The following is a 22,401-nucleotide window of genomic DNA, read 5'->3' as shown; positions in this document are numbered from 1 at the left end:
TTGAGCACGTTAGTGGTAAGGTATATTGTATAATTATTCTTACAGGGATAATTTTTTTTATGGAGATATGTTGGTGTGGGAGCCAAGACAGGTCATGTCAGGTTTTAGGGATATGATATGGATTGATTGTACTCGGAGAATGGTACTTTTATTTTTGGTAATTATTTTTTAACTTTATAAGAGGTAGGTCAAACAGTAGTTATTAAATATGAAACTGAGTCCTATTTAAAGTGGGTTATCCTTTTGCAGTTTTAAGCTAAGATAGTGTATATTACTCCTTACTTTTAATGCAGGCATCTGTGAAAATTTTAAATGCACCTGTAACTTTTCGATACCATCTCCAGGATTTTGATATTCATTGAATTTTGTTAGCCATATTTTTATTTGCAAATAGCTCTTGAGTTTTTTAGTGAAACTTGTACGCACAGGTAAAAACACAGCTCCTTGAATATGATTATACAAAAATGCCAGAGGAGGGGTCATATGAATCCGATACCCAAACTACTGAAGAACCGCAGCCTGTTGATTCTCTTCTAACAACACCAGCACCCCTTTATCAAAGCACCACCACAGTCTCTCCCACATATGACGAATATGTAACGACCACACAATCTCCCGACGATATTTCTACGACAACAGCTTATTCATTCTTTGGTTATGGAGCAACAACTACAGTTCAGTCAGAGGTTGAATATAGCACTACTGAAGCCTTGCCAGAAGAAGTATATCTATCCACCACACATGACAGACCTGATTCAAATAGTGCTTTTGTTGAGCCTTTTCATGATGCTGCAGAGGATGAAATGGCTACAGGTTGGGGTTGGTTTGAGACCACAGCAGAACCCACAACTGTTCCGACTACAATGAAATCCAAGAAATTGAGGCGAAGGAAAAAGCAGAGGAGGAGCAGGAGGAGGAAGGGAAAGAAGAGGGTGGGGAGCAGTCTCCCTGTGGTATGAGGGCATGGCAAAGAGTGCAAAGTAACCCCTTCCTAAAACTGTTGCTCTGACAGATTTTATTAATACAATGCAGTAGTGCACAATTGTCAGTCCCTTGACATATTTCTTAACCATTAGGGAGTAAGATTTTTTATATTTACCCATATGTGGTTTTGAAATCTTGGCCTGGGTTTGTTCCCTGTAAGTAACATTTGTTGTCTTATGGCTTTCTACTTAATCCTGTTTTAATATTTTTTCAAGATATTTGTTTTGCTTTTTATCAAATGTATCTGTATTGGAGTTTAGTCCTGAAAGCTGTGTTGTGTTCACTTTAGAATACTTCTCTATCAGGTAGGACTTAAGAATCTTGGGTTTTATTTAGATATTGAGTATACACGTCATAAGTAAAGTTATAGCTTGGGATTGGAAGTAAAGTTTGTAGATTGTAATATTGGGGTCTTCGTAATTATGACGTCAGTCTGTTTTAGACTTCATCATGCTTTCTTAAACAACTACCCCTGAAAAACATGCAGGTATCTAATAGGTTTTGTTGTGTTTGGAGTTAAAATTATGCATGTTAACCAAGAATTAGATCTTACCTATGCAGTGGTGCTCTAGAGAGAGGAGGCTCTCATTCTATAGGTATACATGTTGACCTAAAGTATTGCTCCAATTTTTCTTCCCGCAGTCTAGTCAGTTTTCTCGTATTTTATTAGTAGTTCTTATTTTAATGCTGTTCATTTAGTATTGAACTTAATTTTAGCCCTGACATTTCTAGACCTGGCTTTGAGATAATCTAAATGGATCAACTTTTCAACTTGTACAGTTATGGAACTCTTATTAAACTACCTGGTTCTAAGTCCAGGTCTACATGAGTACCTAATTTCCTTGTTATATTTATATGTTTATATTCTTTGCACTTCACCTTTTCCTTTTCTATCTTTACTGTGCCTGCTTTGACATGTACATCTTACGCCTGTAAAGTATTATCTGATTATTCGTATTATTGTCAGCAGTTTTTTTTTTTGTCATAACATCCACAGTCTTAAAAATATTCTATAGTCTTAAGAATATGTAAGGGTAAACTGTTCATTATTGATAAGGTGTAATAAAAACCTTGACCAGCTATAGTACCCATTTTCAGTAAAATTACACTGGTTTTGCACATCATTTGTGGTATTTTATCATGGCCTTTTGACATGTCAATTCAAAGATTAAAGTGGTAGTTGGTAGGACAAAGTGTGTGGATGATGCACAGGAAGGAACAAGTACAATAAGCATTCCCATAGGTGACTAGTCAAGTTAAGGACACCTCGTATGAGCAAGTGAAGATAAGCATTCCCAACAGAGATGGAGTGAAAATAAATGTTCTAAATTGTTTAGTTAGGAATTATTATCTCCTTTGCTTACAAATAAGCTGTTTAAAATACTTTTTTCACAATGAGTGTTTACATCGACTTTATCCTGAAGGAAAAAAGAAAGCGAGATACAGTCTCATTAACAGGATATGTTGTTCAAATTAATTTTTCTGTATTTTCCAGAAATGTTTTACACTTTGATAGCTTTAGTAAGTCCTAAATTGGTTGGAGGTATTTATTTTATCATTAATTTTAGGCTTTCATTGGAGGTTTTAGGTCTAACAGTGCAACACTTGTAGGAAAAGTGCGAATTTCCTTTTGATATGGAGTATTATACAGAGACAAAGTTGGGTGGACTAATTGACTAATAACTGATGGCAGTTGTTTTTCTAATATTGCTGTGTTTGGTTTTGTACCACTGGACTCTTTATTTTGGGTGTCATTTAAAACTGTGTGTATTTACATTAATGAACTGTAGTGTTTTGAAAACAAAGAAAGCCAGAGTATGAGCAGGGATGCCTCCTAAGATCATTTTCAAGATTTTCCTCTTTTAAGTGTTTGTGTGAACTGTGGCTGCTAACTTAAATTGTGAGTGAAATACTAAAGCAACTTTTAGAGGTATAATATAAAGAAAATTGTCGGATGATCATTTCAAGTAGTGTATCGGGTAATCTTGTGTCCATCATAGAAGTTCATGTAATTTTGTAAATTTTAGTTTTGTGCTTTGAAATTCCTCGGTATAATATTACAATATAGGGTATGCTTCCTTCTAAGACAAACTTACTGTGGCTTTTTCTTATGTTTCAGCTCATGGTTCATAATGGAATGACCAACAATGATAAAGATTATGAGATTTGCATGAGGGCGGAAAATGTGCGTCTTCCAGCATCTGGATACTTTGGAGTTTCTGCAGCTACAGGAGGATTAGCTGATGATCATGATGTGAGTATCATTTTATTTTCTTCAATTTTTTATGGACATAATCATAAATATATGCAGTTTGTAAATATTTTTACGTTATTATTTTTTGTTGATAAATATTTCACTGCTGAGGTCTATGCCAGCAATCATACTCTTCAGTTCTGGGTTGTACACTTTACTGTTCTTATTTGGAGACTCTTTCTTTAATTAATCTCTTTAGTAACCTGTTATAGCATAGTTTTATTTATGAATAGTCCTGTTATAGCATAGTTTTATTTATGAATAGTACATTTACTAAGTTTTATTATGCACAGGTACTTAAATTATTGGTATCATCTCTCCGCTCACCTGAAGAGATGGCGCTTCTCCAAACCAATCAAGAGGAGGAAGAGAAATTCCGCAAGGAGTTCCAAGAGTATCAAGAGAAAACCAAGAGAGCTAGAGAAGAGTATGTATTATTGCTTTTTCATGTACCAGTTGATTCTTTTTTAAAAAATACTAGTCTTTGTGGATGGAAATTCATAGATGTTATCTATTACTGTATAATTCAGTACTGCACAAGATCAAATTAAATCAGATTTGCAGTCATTGAGCATTTCCTTGTTATTGAGGATAAAAATAGTAGTTGTAAGACATAAACTGTAAAAATGTAGGTGTGAAATCATAAGTTTACATTATGACTCCAGATATGTTGCACAAAATCCTGATGCTGCAAGAAAAGATGCAGAAGAGGAGTATGAAACAGGAGAGCAGAGAGAGCTTCGTAATATTTACCAGGGCCAGAGTCAGGTATGTCGACATTTTGGTAAATTTTATTTTGTTTTGCAGCACAGTCGATCCCCGCCTGTTCATGGTTTGGGATTCTCGGCTTCACCTATTCACGGATTTTTCTGCGGAACTATCCCCGAATTATTCGCAAAACATTCAGAAATTCACAGATTTTTTCATCAATAAATATTCACTAGTACTATATTTTCATGTTATTTTCATGACAAAATACATTTTTATGATAAAAAAATTTACTAACTTTCAAATATTACTATTAATGTAAACAGCAAAATATCAGTAAAAAAAATTTTTTTGTTCAATGCATATTACATATTTAGGAACTGTACAGTACTTAACTTTCCAGTGTTTTCCCCTGTGTACTGTAAAAAAGAAAATGGGATTGCTTCAAAACAGTATGAGAGAAAATGGATGTACCTGAATACAGTACATAGGGGTAACTTGAATAGTTTTCACACTGGTTCTGTAAGCCATATATTTTTAAGGGTAATGTTGTAAGATGACTTTGGAATGATATTGGAATGATATTAAAGTGTTTTAGACAATACAGGCAGTCCCCGGTTAACGGCGGGCTCAGTTAATGGTGATCTGGTTTTATGGTGCTTGTCTGGCTTACCTAAAATCGGTACCCATGAGAGAAAATCACCGATTTCCGCTATTGGTGCAGATAATTGGGTATTGGCGCCAATACATACCTAACAGAGGCGCCGATAACCAAAAATCAGCGCTTTTTGGCGCTGATAAGGCCCGAAAATTGCCGAAAAGTTATCATCACACCCTCAGAAACGGAACCCCGCCAATAACCGGGGATTGCCTGTACAGTAAACCCCCCCATATTCGCAGGCTCACTATTTGCAGATTCGCGTATTCGCCGATTTCTCTGTGGAACATATCTACCCATTATTTGCGGAAAAGTCACCCATGCACAGTATTTTTCACTGAGAAATATTCACTAATTACTGTATTTTCGTATCATTTTCATTACTAAATGCACTTTTTGTGATAAAACTATTAAAGTACTTGGGTATAAGCATTTTTAGAGGGTTTTTGTGTTTAAACTATCAAAATAGGCAGTTTTAAGTGTTTTTAGAGGGGTTCTAAGTATTTGCAGATTTTAGCTATTGCTCGGGGGGGGGATTGCGGTATGCATCCCCCACAAATACAGGTGGTTTACAGAAGTGTAATGTATATTTGGTGTAGGATGATTGTTTAAGGTATGCATGTGGTGTTTGAACTATTGAAATAGGCAGATATAAGTGTTTTCAGAGGGAGTGTTTCAGCATTCACTGATTTTTGGTATTCTCTGGTGGGTGTGGTCCCCAGCCCCCATGAATACCAGGGATTGACTGTAAAGTTCTGTGTATTGTAACTTCTCTTGCTCCAGTGTATTTTTTCGCAAATTTCCATTCCAGTTCTGATCTGGACTATGTGCAAAAGGTATACTGTCAAATTCATAAGGACTGACTGTGCCTGTTGTGTGAACTTAACTTGGAAAATCTGGACTTCTACCCCTTTCCCCCATTTTGCCTAATCTGCCAAGTTATCAACAGTGATAATTTCTCAGAACCTCAGGATGACCCATGTAGCACCCTTGTGGCCACATGTAGAATGGTATACAGATCTACTAACTTAGCTGACAGAAGCACCAAGAGAGATTCCTCCTTGGCACAACCCTCTGTGTCAACTGCATGTCGAGAGGTTTCACCAGTCAGTGGGGTCCGTCTATTCACAATTGGGATTATCCAGTATCTCCTGCAAGCAAGAGGCTTTTCTCACAGAGCAGCGTCAGAAATGTCTGGTTATCTCAGAAGGTGTTTTATAGTAGTGTACCAGGGAAAGTAGGCTGCCTACTGTGATTGGTGTCCAGTTGGAACTAGTATTCAACTAGTAGTAGACTTCATTTTTCTCCAAAGGGAGAAATTCCTTTCGGTGTCAGCCATCAAGGGCTAAGGGCTGCTCTAGGTTTAGTTCTACGTTTGAAGAATGTAGACCTATCATCTCCGTGGGAAATCTTTGTTTCTCAGGAGTTTTGAGCAGTCCTGTTCCCTGAGAGATCTTGACCTCCTAATTGGGACCTAACACTGATGCTTAGCAGTCTCACACATAGTCCAAACGAACCCTTACAGGCTTCATCAGATAGAAACTTAAACCGCAAGACGATTTTCGTTTTAGCCTTTGCCTCTTCAAAGAGAGTTAGTGAACTTCACAGACTCTTTTGACGTTAAACACACGAGGGGTTGGGGGTCTGTAGTCTTTGAATTTGACCTGGAATTCATAGCTAAGACTCACAATCCATCTGTTCATGACAGCAGATTCGAATCTCTTTCTATACCTTCCCATGGAGATTTTGTTGGTAATGACCCTGAAAAATTGCTTTTATGTCCTTTTACTAAACAGATCAGAGGCATATGACTCCTTCCTATGTCCTTCTTTGGCCAGGAAGTGAGCCCAGGTGTGCTGAACCTCCAGTCGGTTCTGAGGCTTTCTCTATCCTTCATCCAAGATTAAGTCTCCCTTACGTTAAGACCAAAGGTTTGTTATGTATATGAGCAAATGACAAACTTTAAATCAATTGGTATTTTTCATAATTAACAAACCTGTGGTCTTAACATATATGGCCTACCTCAAGCCACCCCTCATTTAGTTACCTGGGCTAAAGGAAACTGATGTATTGTAGTCGAGATAGATTACGGCAGGTCAGCTCTACCTTCATCCTTTCCACCATCTTGGCTAGCTCCCGTTGCCACCAAAATCCTAGTATCCTTTTTTTTAACTGGACTCCAGTTGGCGCTAGAGAATTTTCCCTTACATTAACACCGCATGTTAGTTAGTAATGAAAAATACAAATTGATATCAAATTTGTCATTTTGTGTTGGTGTGTACTAGATGATAAACCTTATTCAGAGGTATTGTAGATCTTGTCACTGTCAATCATTTGTGAAATAACTGAGTTAGGCTATCTACTTGAATTTCTCGCAAGTAGCATTCACAAATCTTTTTGCAATAATGTAAATCAGTGTAAAGATTTTTTTAAAGGTTTTCATTGATTTTAGACTAAATAGTAGAATCAATATTAATTTTGGTGTTTGACTGTGAAGAATCAAGTGGTATCATATGCTCATTTTATGAGAAGCAATGTTGTAGCCTAAAGGAACCTGAGTCTTTTCTCAAATAGCATGTTGTATTGTAGATATGAAATGTAATTACAAATGGCTACTGTATCTTTTCCTTTGGCAAAGGCATCAATTGTTAGAGTGTTGGATAAGTTTGACATCCTAATGAATTAGATTTGGAAAATATGATTGACATTTCTTTCTATGTGCAGTCCGAAACTGGTTTGATATTTATGGTTAACTGATTTTTCTTCCAGATTCATGAAACTATACGAGCTCTGTATATTAAAATGGATGAAATAATAGGTCGGCAGGAGCGGACTTTAGGCCTTGTATCAGCCGTGCATACTGGAATGGGAGGTTGGTTTGCTTTCTTTATTGTACAGCATAGAAAACTGTAGAAGTCAGATTGTCACTGTCTTCCAATCCAGATCTTCCCTTATACTCTTTTTCCATGATTTTCTGGGTCTTCCTGGTGGACTTGGGTTTTTTTACTTCTATATCAGCTACTTTAAGATCTGTGTTTTCCAGCCCCCTAAACACTACCTCACTGCATCATCTTCAGTTATAATATTCCCAGTGTAATTCAGCCATAAAGCTAGCTTAACATTTTGTTGTCACATCTCATCAGAAACTCTCCATTTTCTGAAAAGTGTCTTTGTCCCCACTCTGTGCATGAAAGTGGTATTTTTTTTTTTGTGGAGGGATTTTATTCACATCTTGAAGTAAATGAAGTATTTTTTTATATGTCAGATTCACAACATTTGATTGTAATTTTATTTGATTTTATGTATATGGAATTAAGGTAATGTATGGCAGTAATTTAAAAAACAATACCTACCCATTTTTGCCTTGATATTGAATGAACAGAATAATGCATCAGTTGCTCTAAAATTTATTCTCACTATTTTTTTTTCTTTGTTATATTTCTTGTAATTCAGTGCTGCTGCTCTTTTGAATACTTGAGAGGCTTACTCTAATAGCTGCCATATTACAATTACTCATATGATTGCAGTCATCAGTGCTAGTGTTCTGGTCAAATTGTTTAATTTAATTAGCAATGCCAACAAAATTTTATTTTTTCAGGAGGACAAGTTGCTCCAACAGGCCAGGTTCCTCCACCCCAGGTTGGAGCCCTGCCTACAGATGGCATAAAACGACATGAAATTGATGCAATGCTCAACAATCAGAGAGACATAGTTCAAACAGCAAGAGATATTAAGTAAGTTTGTGGTGTAATGTTAGGTAATGAAATTCTTTTATCTGATATATCAAGATGGCACATTTTAGCACATTCATTATGAGGTTAAATAGTCCTAAGAACACCCAAAAGTCAAGTCAATAGTAATTGGTATTGGGCTGTAAGGAAAAGATGCACCAGGTATTGCCAGGGTGCAATATTTTTGTAAGGACCTAAAGCTTAAAAAAGTTCATGTTTATTTTTATACCATTCTTTTTTAATTAGTTCCTTGGCTCATGTTATGTGCAGTTAATCACAAAACAGGGAGCTTCCTTTTCTTCTTATTATTCTTCAAAATTGGTAGCCCCGTGTTGTTTTTGGGAAACTGAACAGATGAATATATTTTGCACATAAAAAAAACCTGTTAGGGTGATTTTTAAATTCAGGACCACTTAAGCCGCTGTTTAAATATGAATTAATTCCAGTACAGGTTGACCATCACTAATCCGCATCATTGGGACCTGGAGGGTGCTGATTAGCCATTGGATTAGCCATTTGTTAGGCTAGAAATACACGAAACCCATAGCTACACACCTCATCTTAGAATTAAAGTATCCCATAAATCAGTACAAGTTGGTTAATAAAGAAAAAGACAATTATCAAATACAGGTAGTGCTTGAGTTAATATAATCTGACTTGCGATATTTTTGAGTTTACGATGGGGGTTAGCAATAATTAATAATACGAAAAAATATTTAGGAAAAATATTTTAGATTTCACGAGGCGAGGCAGTGAGAGAGACCAACTTTTTCCTCCATCTCTTTATTCCATCTGCTAGTTAAAAAAGTAAAAAGAGAATGATAAAGTATTATGTTAGTAATGTTATACTTCTTGCGTAAATGCCGTACAGCCATAAACAACTGAACAGGAAACTGTTGTTTTGCTAATAATCGTATCGGATAACAACTGTTGTGCTTGTATTTTCAACCATCGACGGTAATACACAATTACTGTAAAGGCGTTACAAATGACGCGGCACTGTACAATAGGACTGATATATTTTTACACCATACCCTTTATTTGGAGAAAAAGATTAAAGGAAATATACTGCTACAGTAACTTTAGGCTGTGTTGGGAAGCGAAGCTGAGAAACAACGTTGAAGCTGCCAAATGACTATAAATTATCGCATCGGCAACATGGAAAACTTCGACCAAATAAAACTGGAGAGAATTTGGCTTTAATCAAAACTAGTAGGCATGAAAGAATACAAACTACTACTGTTTTCACGCCAATAAAAGATAAATACGTAAAGCTCGTATTACGATGAAATCAAGAGAAAATATCGAACGGAATCTTGATTTTTTCACACAAAACAAACATTCCCCCACAATGGCCAGCCGTGATTCCCGAGAACGTCATATATTAACGAAAAAAATAGCTAAATTAGTTTCACAACGAGACATTTAAGTTATATTTCAACTTAAAAACACCGTATAACGAAAATATCTCGCCCCAAATAAATAAAGCATCCATATTCATTTATGCTAACTAGAAGCAAGAAAAGCGGCTTTGAACTTAGTTAAATGCGGCGAAATAAACACCAAGAGACTACCGATTCCCAAAACAAAACATTGATCACAATTTATAATACAATTGGAAAACACTGTAGTAAAGCATAAACTTTAAAGATCCATGAAAAAGATGCACATTTGTTATGTTGATGTTTGTATAATACTGTTATATGTGAATAGAGTTCAGTATAATGTAGGCTAGGCTACCAGTTTGTTGATGAGCACACTGGTGCCACGAAATCGAAGGGTCATGAAAGCAGTTAGCGCAGCAACCCGAAATTGGAAAATTAATGCGAAAAAACATTGGAAATTACTTCAGCGAATTTGTGCCGGATTACTGATTGTTCCGATCTACTGATTGCCGGGATTAGTGATGGTCAACCTGTACTCTGTGCATAGCTTTTTCATTTTCAGTACTACCAGATAAAATAATTAGCATTCTTGCTTTCACAGGAATTTTGTAACAGAAATTCATCAAAAGAGTAATCAGCTGATATCCAATAGTCAGAAACCACAAGGATCTGTGCAGCCAGTTGGTTATGATCTACATGTCACATTAAATGAAATGAAAGAAGGGCTGAATATTGTAAAGGTAGGAAAACTAAAGATTAACATATTCTTAACCTTAATTTGTGCTATGGGACATTAGCCTTAAATTTTATCTGCATGTTCTCTGCCAGTAAGTGATTTTTTAAACAAAAAAAATCTTAAACTAGTTTTTTTAAATGCTTTTATAAGTATATATAATCCCTTTCTTCGTAGCGGGATGTTTCATCAGCCAATCAGAGATTGAATGCAGTACCTGTAGGTGGTGGACAGGGCTGCCCAGCTGTTAGTTGTGTGTCCACAGGCATTTTCATCACTTGTATGGTGATTCAAGTTGTTTTACTTATTGGATATATTATTTACAGGTGAGCAAGTTTTTTTTCAAGTATTAATCAAGTTTAGGTAGGTACTTTTTTTCTTTAACGAGGCTTCATTTGATATTTCATTTGCTTGGAGAACTGCTAAATTCCATGGAAAATTGAAATAGTTAATTCCAGAATTTATAAAACAACTGATGTACCATTTTTTGTTACGTCATACTTGTTTGATCGTACAAACCCATTAATCTCAAAATAGCCTAAATCTGTACGAACAGTTCTCAGTCACCAACTTGATAAGACGTTGCAAGGAGAAAAGCCCCATTGTTTTGTTCCCAGCCTAGGATCCACTGGCCAAGAAGGCAATTGATTATTTCCTGTGTGACAATGCTGTCTCCCATTAATATGATCTGTTCATTTGTTTTTACTCAAACACTTGTTCATACACATACCACTTAGTGGCTTTTTGCCTTTTGCTCAGTAGCATACTCATTACTCTTGTAACTGAGTACTTTCTTCTTCAGTGTTTCAGTAATTTTATGAATCGTGGAATCTTATACATTTAATCTGTAAGTTTTACCAGGTTTCTGAATTTTTACATTGGCTTAACATGAGAGCTTGGCAGAGGTGAGTTTTGCCCTTAACATAGCCTTTGTCATGGTTTTCGTTTGCCTGTTTTAACTAGTACTTTGTAACAGTTATATTTCCTTTTCAACTTTGGATGTTTAGTGACATCCTTGTCATGATCGCATTCCATGTGATTCTGGAACATGCAGTATTTTTTTTTTTATCCTGGAGTACCAGCCCTAATGCCTCATGTATTATTTTGGTATTCTTCCATTGCAAATTCATTACTTTCAGAAGCTTCCATTAGTTTGGATGATCCACTAATACTCCATTGCCCATTTCTAGTGAGGGATGGGGCTTTTTGCATAGCTCTTCATCGTCTTCCCAACTAAATTGGGATTCAGGCTATATTTTTCTTAATGAGATCATATAAGATGAAATAATGTTTTTACATTAAACTTAAGTTAGTCCTTAGTTCATTAAATGAAGATGAAGATAACATTCTTCCCTAAAGATTAGGGCAAGAAAGGGGTTGAAGGGAGAGTAACAGTACCAAAGTGGGAAGCAATAATTCATAGTCTGAGATATTGAAACAAAAATAGAAATATAAAGCTGAAAAGGGAATGCAAGGCAACTGTTAACATTAGGAGAATATCTACCAAAAATTCTTGCTTAGTTTATGGCATGGGATAATAAATAAGCATGCAAAAACACACACAAAATTACACAAAACTGGAGATACTAGACATATTACTGAATTCTGGAGAAGGGCAAAGTTATTGTATACCAGACAAGTCAGGATACATAATCAATGAAAAGGAACTTTTGAATACAAAATAATACAGCAATACTCAGAGATGCATCTGCAATGTCACGAGATAGTCACAAACCAAAGCAAAACTGGCTAAGCCCTTTAAATCCCTGAAGGTAAAAGGTAATGCACATGTGAAGTTGTCGGAAAATGTTAAATGTTTAAAAGCACATCATGAAATATATAAAAAAAACTAGCAGCAACTATGTTAGCTTTGCACACACCACACAAATCTTATGTAGGTGGAGCTAGTGGGATCTTTCTTCTTTCAACGTGTCAAGTTGGTGTAGCTGGTTCTGTTTTATATGAAATAATACTAATTATGAATAATGGGTTTTTCTGTAAAAATTTTTTTGGCAAAAACATTTTATTTTTTCTGTTTAGTCATAGGTATCACAAGTCACTTATTACTAATTGTATTACTGTAATCAAATTAACCAGGCCATATGACACGTAGAAATGTACCATTCAGTGTGCCTTAATGGCATAAAGTAGACAGTTTTTTTGCAGCTTCCTTTTGACCTCCATTTGTACATTCTGCTTGGTCTCTTCTCACTAGGCTGGCCAATGTCTCTAACTCTACCTTGTTCAATTTTTAATTCTCTCTGTGGATGAGCTTGTGACATTCAAGAAATATGACCTTTATCATGAGTAATTTGACTGTGAACTTGACACCACTTGTTTCAAATATTTATAATTATATAAATTAGTGTACTCCTTTTTTATCATTTGCTCTGATTTGGATATATTTGTATTATGAATAAAAATTGGATTGCTGTAAGTCTGTACAGCATGTTTCATTTACTTTGAATTATGGAAGCCGAGACATCGAGTGAATATTAGTGATGTAATAAATTTCTCTGTATTGTTAGAGGGAATGGTGAGGGGTCAGAGGGTTGCTTAGTCCGATGGTTTTCTTCCCGTCATGAACACTTCAACTAGTGGTTGGTAATTTGTAAGTTAAGGATTTGTTTGAACCTATTCCCATTCCCTTGTTAAATCTTCAGTCAGGGTATAACTAACTTAATAAAAAAAACCCAACCTTAAATACCTTGAGTCTGTGGTGACCTTATGTAATACTTTATACTTATGAGAAGCTTTATTTTTGGGCTTAAGTAATTCTTTCAAGTTCCAATTAAATTTTATAGTGTACTCTATAGTTTAATCAAAAAACTACATTTGGTATTCCCCTCCGTAAGCGTTGTTTGCAAGTCAGCTGTGAAGTTTGTGCATCATCATTTCTTTCCAAATTTTATTTTATAAAACTGTATGCTCATTTACAATAATTGGTACAATATACTGTACTAGCTATTAGGCTTGTAGAATGTTCCCTCTTTTTCTAACTCATACATATGTATAGTACTGCTTACTTACTTCATGTATTTCATGTCATTATAGTGGTATACAGTACTTTGATCATAAAGTTTCCTTTGTAACCCTCTTGATGTATAGGTGAAAAATTTAATTTTGTCTGAAAAGTAGTTTGTGCATATTGGTTATACAGTACAGGTATATGCCATTGTCTTTGGAAAAGGGAGTATAGGGACTGTGCAGACAAAGTCTTGGGTTCTGTCCATAATGAAATTATCATTCTAGAAAAAAAAATTGTATAGAGTGCAGTGAGAAAGGAAGATTAGTGTAACCTTAGAAATAGTTGTAATTTTTCTGTTAATTTACATTAGTGTGGCTTGCATGGCACACAGTAGCATCCATTTGGCCCAGCTACACCATTTTACTTATCTTCCATTCCCTTTGGGCTGTTCCCTACCTAGCTGTCTGGCTGCTTTTTAACTTTACCGTGCTCTAATTTCCTGTTCTCATTAATGAAATCCTTGGTTTGAGAGGTATGGAAGTCAGAAAATTACTTGAAATCTCAAATTAATTTATTGTAATGACACCATAAGCAAGTTGTGAACCAGAACAGAGGTGCATGGCAGGCTATTACTAAACTGGAGAAACCTAAATAGAAAGCTATTTTATTAAGATGTCAGAAAGCATATTAATACAGGAAATACTGAAATATACTAAAAATTATATCCTAAGGAATACATAATTGAAATATATGCAAGATACACTGTAAAAATGAGATTTGACTTTATTAAACTAGGAAAAAATGAGGTTAATGAGGGTTAACTGGATTATAGTAATCTGAAGGAAGAATGGAACTAAACTGTATGTAAATTATTTTGAAGATAAAAATGTCCTGATGTGCAAAACTGGAGTGTTCTCAGAGATGTATTTTTAGACTTCCTTGAAGCTGCAAAACAAAATGATGGATCCTAAACAAAATGGTGCAAGAGGGAATAAAAATATACTTGGCAAAAAAATTTAGTTTGGATACCAAACTAGAATAAATTTGATATGGAGAGGGCAAGAGTTTTAATGATGTAACTTGTATGTTGTGAGGTTTACTTCCTGGTGATCTGGAACTTTGATAGTTGGTACTGACTAAATAAAATTTGATTTGTTTGGTGATCTGAGAAGAGAATTATTAGAATTATCGCATGTAGCTGTCCAGTTTGCGAGTCTTGACTAATGTTTGTTCTTAAATTGAGTAGTAGTAGCATTTTCCTTATAGGTGATGTGTAAAATTATCCTTTTTGTGTCTGTGGGTTAGGGTAGGCTGGCAAATGCAGTTCATATAAAGTAGATATTTTTTTAAATACAGGTATGTCTATCTAGTTTTTTAAACTGAATTGTAGAAAGTATGCTAAAGATGTCTTAAAAGACAACAAGGGCTCATTCTCAAGATTCTCTCTGGTATCTGCAATTGGCCTTGTCCATTCCAAAATTAAAACTATGTTGAAATCATTACATTAAAATTGGTCACAATCATTTGACCCCCAGAATGCAGATCAACACAAACAATCTTTATTAGTTATTGTTCAGCTTCCAACCAACAATGACATATCTAGTATTGGAAACAAATCTTTAAAAGAAATTTTGACAACCTTTAATATTTTCAGTTTGAGAATCTTGAAGTTTTAAGAAGTTGCAGTATATTGAATAAGATCTTACATAATTCATCAAGAACACATCTTTCGGTCCAGCTCAGTGAGCGTTAAGAATGTTCACTCGGTGGTCTGGTTAAACTATTAAGATTTTCAACTGCTGCATTGATTTCCAAATTGTTTAACAACATCAGTGTGTGCCTCAGTCATTTTTGTAAGGGTAGGAATATTTGTCAAAGTATGTGATTGAAGACGAGAGATCGATGTGACGTAAAGTTTACTTTGAGACCAGAGTAAAATTTATTAATGTCTTAATCATATGGTATCGAGGTGTAATTTTCATGTATATATACATCATGCCTGCTTTTGTCAGAAAATTCATAACCGAACTGGTTGTGAGTCTTTGTTAAAAGTTAAGTGAGGTGAGAGGCAGTAAAGAAATAGGCTATTTGCAGCATGCTGCACTACTGCATACATTTAGTTTCATGGTTTAATCAGAAACATTTATGGGTTCATTAACTGGTGATTTCAATTGTACTTCTTGTTAAGAGTAATTTTTGTCATATTTACAGTATAGCATTCTTAATATGCACTATGCTGCACTAAGAGTTGAAATTAATTTATGGCATAGAAGAAATGTTTTGGACTCTGATGAGATTAAAGTTTGACAGTTTTCTATACTGTAGTTCATTTTTATTTTACATAAGAGAGGTAAAGGTGTTAAAGCAAAAGTTATGGTAATTAATATAGCTTTGTTACAAATTGAGAAATTGTCTTAAAGGTGCTGTGGGATTAAAGTACCTGTATTCAGCAAAAAGAATAATGCATAAAAAGTTTCCTTGAGTAGTCATAATGTTTCAATACTATCTATAGAACACTGCAGTTTTGATAAATCTGTACAGTTTACTTTGATACAGAGTTTAGCATGAAATATTGACAAATGTAGTATTTGGTGTTTTGACAGTACCGTACATTGTTGTACAGTATGTCTGATATTTAGTAAATATTCTGTTTTCTCAGTGTAATTATTTTCTTTGTTTCAGAGATAACAAAGAAGCCCAGGCTAAGAAGTTCTACTGATTTCCTACACAGCAGATAGAAATTACACAGTACGCAGATAGAAAATACACAGTACTTGATCTCAGGCATTTCAATTGTATTTTGCCTAAAGGTATTTTGGAATTTACATGGGAGGGTCATTAGGCATTTTTTTGGCTTTTAAACTGTAAGGGTGTTTTATATAGTACAGTACGTAGTGTATTTTGTTGTTACTGATCTGAAAGTGAGATTAATTTAGCAAATTAAATTTTTCTATAGTCTTCCTCGATAAATAGTTTAGCTCTGTCAGATAGATGCTAGCATAGAGCAGTCTAAGCGCACATGAAACAGGTTATTGGATTAAAGAAGTTTCAGAAATTTTATTCTGAGACTTAATTTTTACAGTACAGTATATGTATATACTGTAAATATTTGTATGCATACGTGCAGTAGAGGCATTTTGAGTCCTACAGATACAGAGTCGATCCAATTCTAGTAACACCTGGTAAGTCAAACTTTTGGTTGTTTTTACTATTATTTAAACACCTGAAAAATCATTTAGATATGTGGGATAAAAGTTAATTTTATATTTTAGTATTAATTTGGATATTTGTCAGGGTAGTTTTACGTGGCTTGCAGTATATTATGTTTTACCAAGAAAGGATTTTGATTATCAAGCAGCAAAGTAGATTTCAGGCTAACTGGTGTTCATTGTCATCAGGCAGGTCAAAATTGATTCAATGAATGCAGGAGTGTAGTTGATGACTTGTTTCACAGATGTAGTCATATTTCTTTTTAAAGAATCAAAGTATGAATGTTGTTATTGATACTGTATATAGCAGAGTTGAAGTTTTGTACTACTAAAAGACTTGACATATTTGTATAGAGATGCTTGGAATTTATGGTTTTATTTTCCCACTTTTTAAACAAGAGCAGTATTTTTAAAGTAAGTGATATGTGGTTTGCCTACAAGGAAAGTTTTTGGAAATTTTTGAGGAATTTGTGAAACATTTTGCTATGTAAATACAGTATGTATGATCATGTCATTTCAACCCATTTGGCAGCCCCTTTGAGTCCTGGTATTGTAGAGGAATTTCGCACCAGTGCTGTTCACATTCAGCTAATATTATTTAGAAATGTATTTAAATGGATAGGCAAACTTGAAATTTTAGCAGCATGAACAGAAAGCTTGGTAGTCTATTCTCTTATCAGAAAGGGTTTTCACTCTCTTCTCACTTTTGATTTAAACTTTTCTTCTGACTTGGAGGAGAAGTAATTTATAAAATAAGTTTCACTTTTTGAAGTTTTTTTTTATACTGCCAAATGTACATATCAAGTATACCATTCTTAATCTAACCTTTCTTCATTGGTATTTTCCCCCCACTTTTTTTTTGTTACAGAAATGTTGAATGTAAAGGCATATTACTTAGGAATCTTGTTACTTGTGCAAGGTATTTCAAGATTGTGATTGAATTTTTCTAATAACATTTTAAATTAGTGAGCAGGTTACTACAGAAAACACCAAGCTTAGGTATGTGTTGTAAATATAGGTCTTCATACATTAGTGAAACTTGCTCATACTAGGTCGACTAATACGGTTGAAATGGATAGGTATTAACATCTTTTCAGAGTACATTGTTGCTTTTATTTTTTTAAATATTGCCAACTTGGTCAAATTAATGTATTTGTTAAGATTAATGATAAATTATTTAAATAAATGTTTTCTACACTGCCTTGTATAATTCCTAATGTTGCATGTTTATATAAGTAAGAATTACCTCTGGTATTTCAGGAATTTATCAATGCATTCTTCAATCTGAAGCTGTAAGTACCATGCAAAAAGAATGTCGGGTACAGTACATTCAAAGATATGGTACTGCAGCATCTGTAGTAATACAAAGTGCTATTCCATTTGGGAACTGCTTTGTTTGATGTTGTAATAACAATAAACAAAAATGGTTAGCTACAGACTAAAGCAGCTGAATGCCCTTTTAACACCCTAGTCTGGGTTTTTCCATGAAATACCATACCATTGGCACAAACTGCTATTTAATGTTTAATGGCTTGGCACTTTGTTTCAAAGTTGGTCTTCTCCCTAGGAATAGTGTTTCAGAAAGTATGTGGCTCCTATATAAGAATATAAAATAGTGGTGTGATATTTGGTCCATCAGGGAGGCCACTAAAGCACTGTCACGGCAGTGAAGATATGAATTTTTACAGAAAAAACACATGATGACATGGAGATGGCCTTGGAAGGTTACGCAACCATGAAGGGCTATCAACGTGAGGCATGGCCTTGTGAGCTAGAAGACCTTCGAGGAAAACAGGCTCGGCCAAAAGAGGGATTCTGCACTTTTGACTTCTTGATGAAGGCTTCATCATCTTTCCTACAGACTTGAGGAGCGCTCGCACCCTGAACAAGAAAAGTAGTAGTCCGATCTGTAGATTGGGGATCCCCTAGAAGTATCTCTGTCCATTAGTACTGCAGCATGGGAGTTGGGAATTAGGCGTGGAATGTCGGACACGGCAGAAGGAACATTTATGTGTGCCTTGACGGAAGAACGGGTTCGGCACGGGCGTGATCGGACGAACGCAGAACAGCTGCAGGAGAAGAGGAATGAGATTCCAAAGAGGATTTGTGTAACCTCTTACATGGAGGGGCTATGAAATCCTCCATCCTCTGTCTGATGGGAATGAACATAACAGACAATGATGATGACGAGGATGATGATGAAGACAACGAATATCAGGACTGCTTAAAACTCCTAAGAAGCATAGCAATTCTCCTTTCAGAGAAAAATAAGTAGGTCTACTACTTGTTGAATTCCAACTGGAGGGAAACCCCGTTGATGACACCAATCACAGTAGTCGGCCCACTTTCCCTGGTACACAGCTGTAGGAGACGACCTGAGATAACCAAACATTTCTGAGCTGCTCTGCGAGGAAAGCCTCTCACTCGCAGGAGATACTGGATGGTCTCCAACCATGAAGAGATAGGGACCCTGCCAACTGGTGAAACCTCTCAATGTGCGGTTGGCATAGAAGGTTGTGCTAAGAGGGAATATCTCTCGGTGCTTCTGTCAGCAAGGAATCTACAAGGGTCATCCTGAAGTCCTAAGAAATTATCACTGTGATAACTTGGTGGATTAGGCAAAAGGGGTTGGGGGGTAAAGGCATAGACATCCAGATTGTCCCAAGGATGTTGAAGGGTGTCTTCTGCCACGGGCCAGGGATCTGGAATGACTGAACTAAATACCTCTAGTTTTTTGTTGTCTGGCCACAAAAAGGTCTACTGATGGCCTTCCCTTAGATGAAAAAACCTTTTTGCCACATCCTGATGCAGTGACCACTGTTCCCAGAACCTGACCCCGACGACTCGGCTTGTCAACCACTACATTCCTCTTGCCTGGGATGTATCTGAGAGATCCACCGAGCGAGACCACCCACTGGTGCAATTGTACCGTCACGTCGTGAAATGACGAGACACTAGCCCCAAACCCCCAATCAAATCTTTTAAGGGCAAAGCAATAGAAGAAATCGAGGGAGTAAAACCTTCCAGGGAAGAAGTAATGAAAGGAGATTCTAGTAAAGAAGAGCCAAAACAAGAAGGAACAGGTGCATCACTGCCACAGACACAAAGCCTTCCCAAGATGGTCACCAATTTCCTCTTATACATATCTCCTCTTCCTATCAAAATTCCTCCATTGCTCAGGAGAATAAACAACACACACTGAACCTGGGTTACTTGCGCTACAGTCGTTAGATCTACACCTGCTACAAGTAGAATGGGGATCTAAATCAAGGCAGGCAGAAAACAAGAGCAACGATTGTTACCAACCCTAGGGTATTCTTGCTGAGGCTTGGGAAGCTTAAATGACTCATGGGTTTTCATGCTTAAAAAAAAAAAAAAAGCATATCACGCAGAGCACAACACACTCAAAAAAAAAAAATAAATAAATAAATAACAGAACACTGAGGCGTAATGCAGGCAGGAAGGGACATAACTGGCTTCTTGGCAGAGAGGGCAACAGCGCAACCTGCTATGAAGGTGGTCAAAAAGAAACAACAGCTGTAGCTATGCCTTCCTCCTTTCTGCCATCTTGGCTATCTCCCGTTGCCACCAAAATCCTTGTACTTTTTTAACTGGACTCCAGTAGTCGCTAGAGATACGATAAGACTGCAGGTTTTAGTTATAAAAAATACAAATTGATTTAAAATTTGTCATTTTTCCTAGGTTTACAAAACAGATTTTCTTATAGGGATTTATCCTTCAACATGAAGTGGAACAGCCTTTGAATTCTGATAAAAATAGGTGGTTAAAATGATGGAGCTGGGGGGGAAGAGGGGAGTTACCACAAGCTCGTCATTACATTCTTTCCTTCGGCCACAGGTAAACAAATTGTTTCAAAAATTTGTTCTCATGGGGGATACAACAATAATCTTTCATACATGATATTTCACCTGTAAATGCCATCCTCCCACTTGCCTGTACAAGCAAGAGGTGCAATGTCTCTAGCAACCTCCTACCATTCTGGTGAACAGAGGACTTGAGAGGTAGGACTCTGTGCCTGAGATCCTCAAAAGTTAGAAGGAAGTCCAGTAGGAACAACAATTTTAAACAAAAACTTCCGCAGGAGTTAGCAAGTAAACAGGCAGCTTTTTCAAGGCTGTTCATAATGGGATAGGAGAAAAGCTCTTTGTCCTTCCTCTCCCTCGTTAAGAGTATGGACAGAACTATTCTGCAGCAAGAAGCTGCTCTTGTGGGATATCTGGTAAGAAATAAAGGAGAAAACTCAATATACAGAACCAGGTTTGCCTACTGGATGGCTAATGTGAGTGCCAGGTAGATGAGAGCCTTACCACCTGACATGAACCTCCTGAACTTGGCCTTTTGTCCACAGTCAAAATCCCTATGACAACATAGTGGTGGTGTCCATCCGCAAGTCTAACCAATACACTTCTTACACTGATGCCATCACTGCGGATTCCAAGGCACTGGTACCCTTAGTGTTAAAAATGAAGCCCACCAAATAGTTACTCAAGAGGGAGGTTTTCCATCTATCAGCAGACTGATGCATCCAACCAGAGGCGAGTCTTCCACTTTCTCTGGCATATACAACCTCTGCTCGCATGTAAGAAGCAGGGGAAGTTGTCTGCTCAATATGCTGGTTCCAAGAGAACTCCCAGATCTGCAAATTAGTGTGTTCACTTCTGTTAAAACACCACAAGATAAATATGACCAAAGCAACCAACCTGACAAACTGTCTTGCCTCCAGAGCAGAGACCAAACTCTGCTCCGAAGTTGGGATCAGAGGCTGGCAGAAGTCAAAGTCGCCTCCCTGATATTTTGGCACTCGTGAACGAGCAAAGCAGCCTCCAGAAAACACTGCTCCAACTCTGCCTGAAGAGTTCCAGGTCTGAGGGTCCCCAGAGGGCCAAGCTACCCCACCTACTGGAGAGGAGAGACCCATACCAAACTTCGCTCCCACTCTCGTTCCTGCGCCGGACAAGCCTGTCGACAGGGAAGGCAGACAGGAACCTACAGGATCTTGGTCCTAACAGAAATCAGACCTCGAATTGCTCCCTACAGCAAGAATGCCCAGGTTGCAAGTGCAAGCATGCAGGGAGAGGTGGTGGCGCAGGGTCCCACCTACAACATCTGAAGGTTGAGGGATAGGGAGATCTTGACCTGCTGCTCACCTGTGCATAGTACAGAAGCTGTGCTCAATGTGCAGAACAAACAGGCTGTGCATGCCTACTTAGTTGCAGCTCAATTGAGCTGCATGAAGGAAGACCACCCGGAGCCAAGACTAAGAATTACGCAACGACATCCCAATGTGAGCCCAAGAGCTCACAGTGGTTACGTGAGGGAGTGGTCCTCTTGTCCAAATAGCCTGCCAGAAGTATGATGTTCACCTGGAGGGAATTTGTACCTCTGCTCTCCTGCTAAGAGGAAGGGCAATGAGAAGTTTGCATGGACCTCTTCCTACTACTGCTCTTGGACTTCCCCTTCCTCCTACACTGAGGAAGATGACTGGGAGTAAGAATGATGAACACTTCTTCCTTTCACTATTTAGTTCAACTCATTAGTCAGCTTACACACTGAAGAGGTGGTTGAAGCTGGGGGAAGATAAGTCACAATGTCAACTTGCTCCGCCACAGGCATTACCACAGCTACCTATGGTAAACAAGGCAGACACTGGGATTACAGAAGCAGCAGGAGACATGTTGGTACTAGATGGTTGGTTAGTCTTTCTTCCTGCGAGCAAAACCAGGATCACAGCAGGTGATGGACTACCTGGA

The 22,401-nt window shown here is 36.8% G+C and overlaps 2 protein-coding genes across 2 annotated transcripts in view; both read left to right on the top strand.

Annotated features, from left to right (window-relative positions):
• Positions 1-17,828, top strand: part of ergic53 (protein ERGIC-53) — a 31,734-nt gene extending 13,906 nt beyond the window's left edge. The window contains exons 5-12 of the mRNA XM_067085790.1: positions 3,104-3,238; positions 3,532-3,665; positions 3,904-4,006; positions 7,374-7,476; positions 8,203-8,338; positions 10,322-10,460; positions 10,631-10,779; positions 16,104-17,828. Of these exons, the coding sequence (XP_066941891.1) occupies positions 3,104-3,238; positions 3,532-3,665; positions 3,904-4,006; positions 7,374-7,476; positions 8,203-8,338; positions 10,322-10,460; positions 10,631-10,779; positions 16,104-16,140 (936 nt within the window). The 3' untranslated portion in view covers positions 16,141-17,828. The remainder of the gene's footprint in view (positions 1-3,103; positions 3,239-3,531; positions 3,666-3,903; positions 4,007-7,373; positions 7,477-8,202; positions 8,339-10,321; positions 10,461-10,630; positions 10,780-16,103) is intronic.
• On the top strand, positions 414-1,091 carry LOC136827586 (uncharacterized; the record flags this gene model as incomplete). The annotated part of the gene is made up of 1 exon (XM_067085063.1): positions 414-1,091. A coding segment is annotated over one exon (546 nt), but the record flags the coding sequence as incomplete, so codon positions are not given.
• Positions 17,829-22,401: the final 4,573 nt, after the last annotated feature.

The sequence above is a fragment of the Macrobrachium rosenbergii genome, chromosome 42 (genome assembly GCF_040412425.1).
Source record: "Macrobrachium rosenbergii isolate ZJJX-2024 chromosome 42, ASM4041242v1, whole genome shotgun sequence".
Classification (NCBI taxonomy): Eukaryota; Metazoa; Arthropoda; class Malacostraca; order Decapoda; family Palaemonidae; genus Macrobrachium; species Macrobrachium rosenbergii.
Note: the sequence above shows the minus strand (reverse complement) of the source record. Positions and strands in the feature narration are given on the sequence as shown.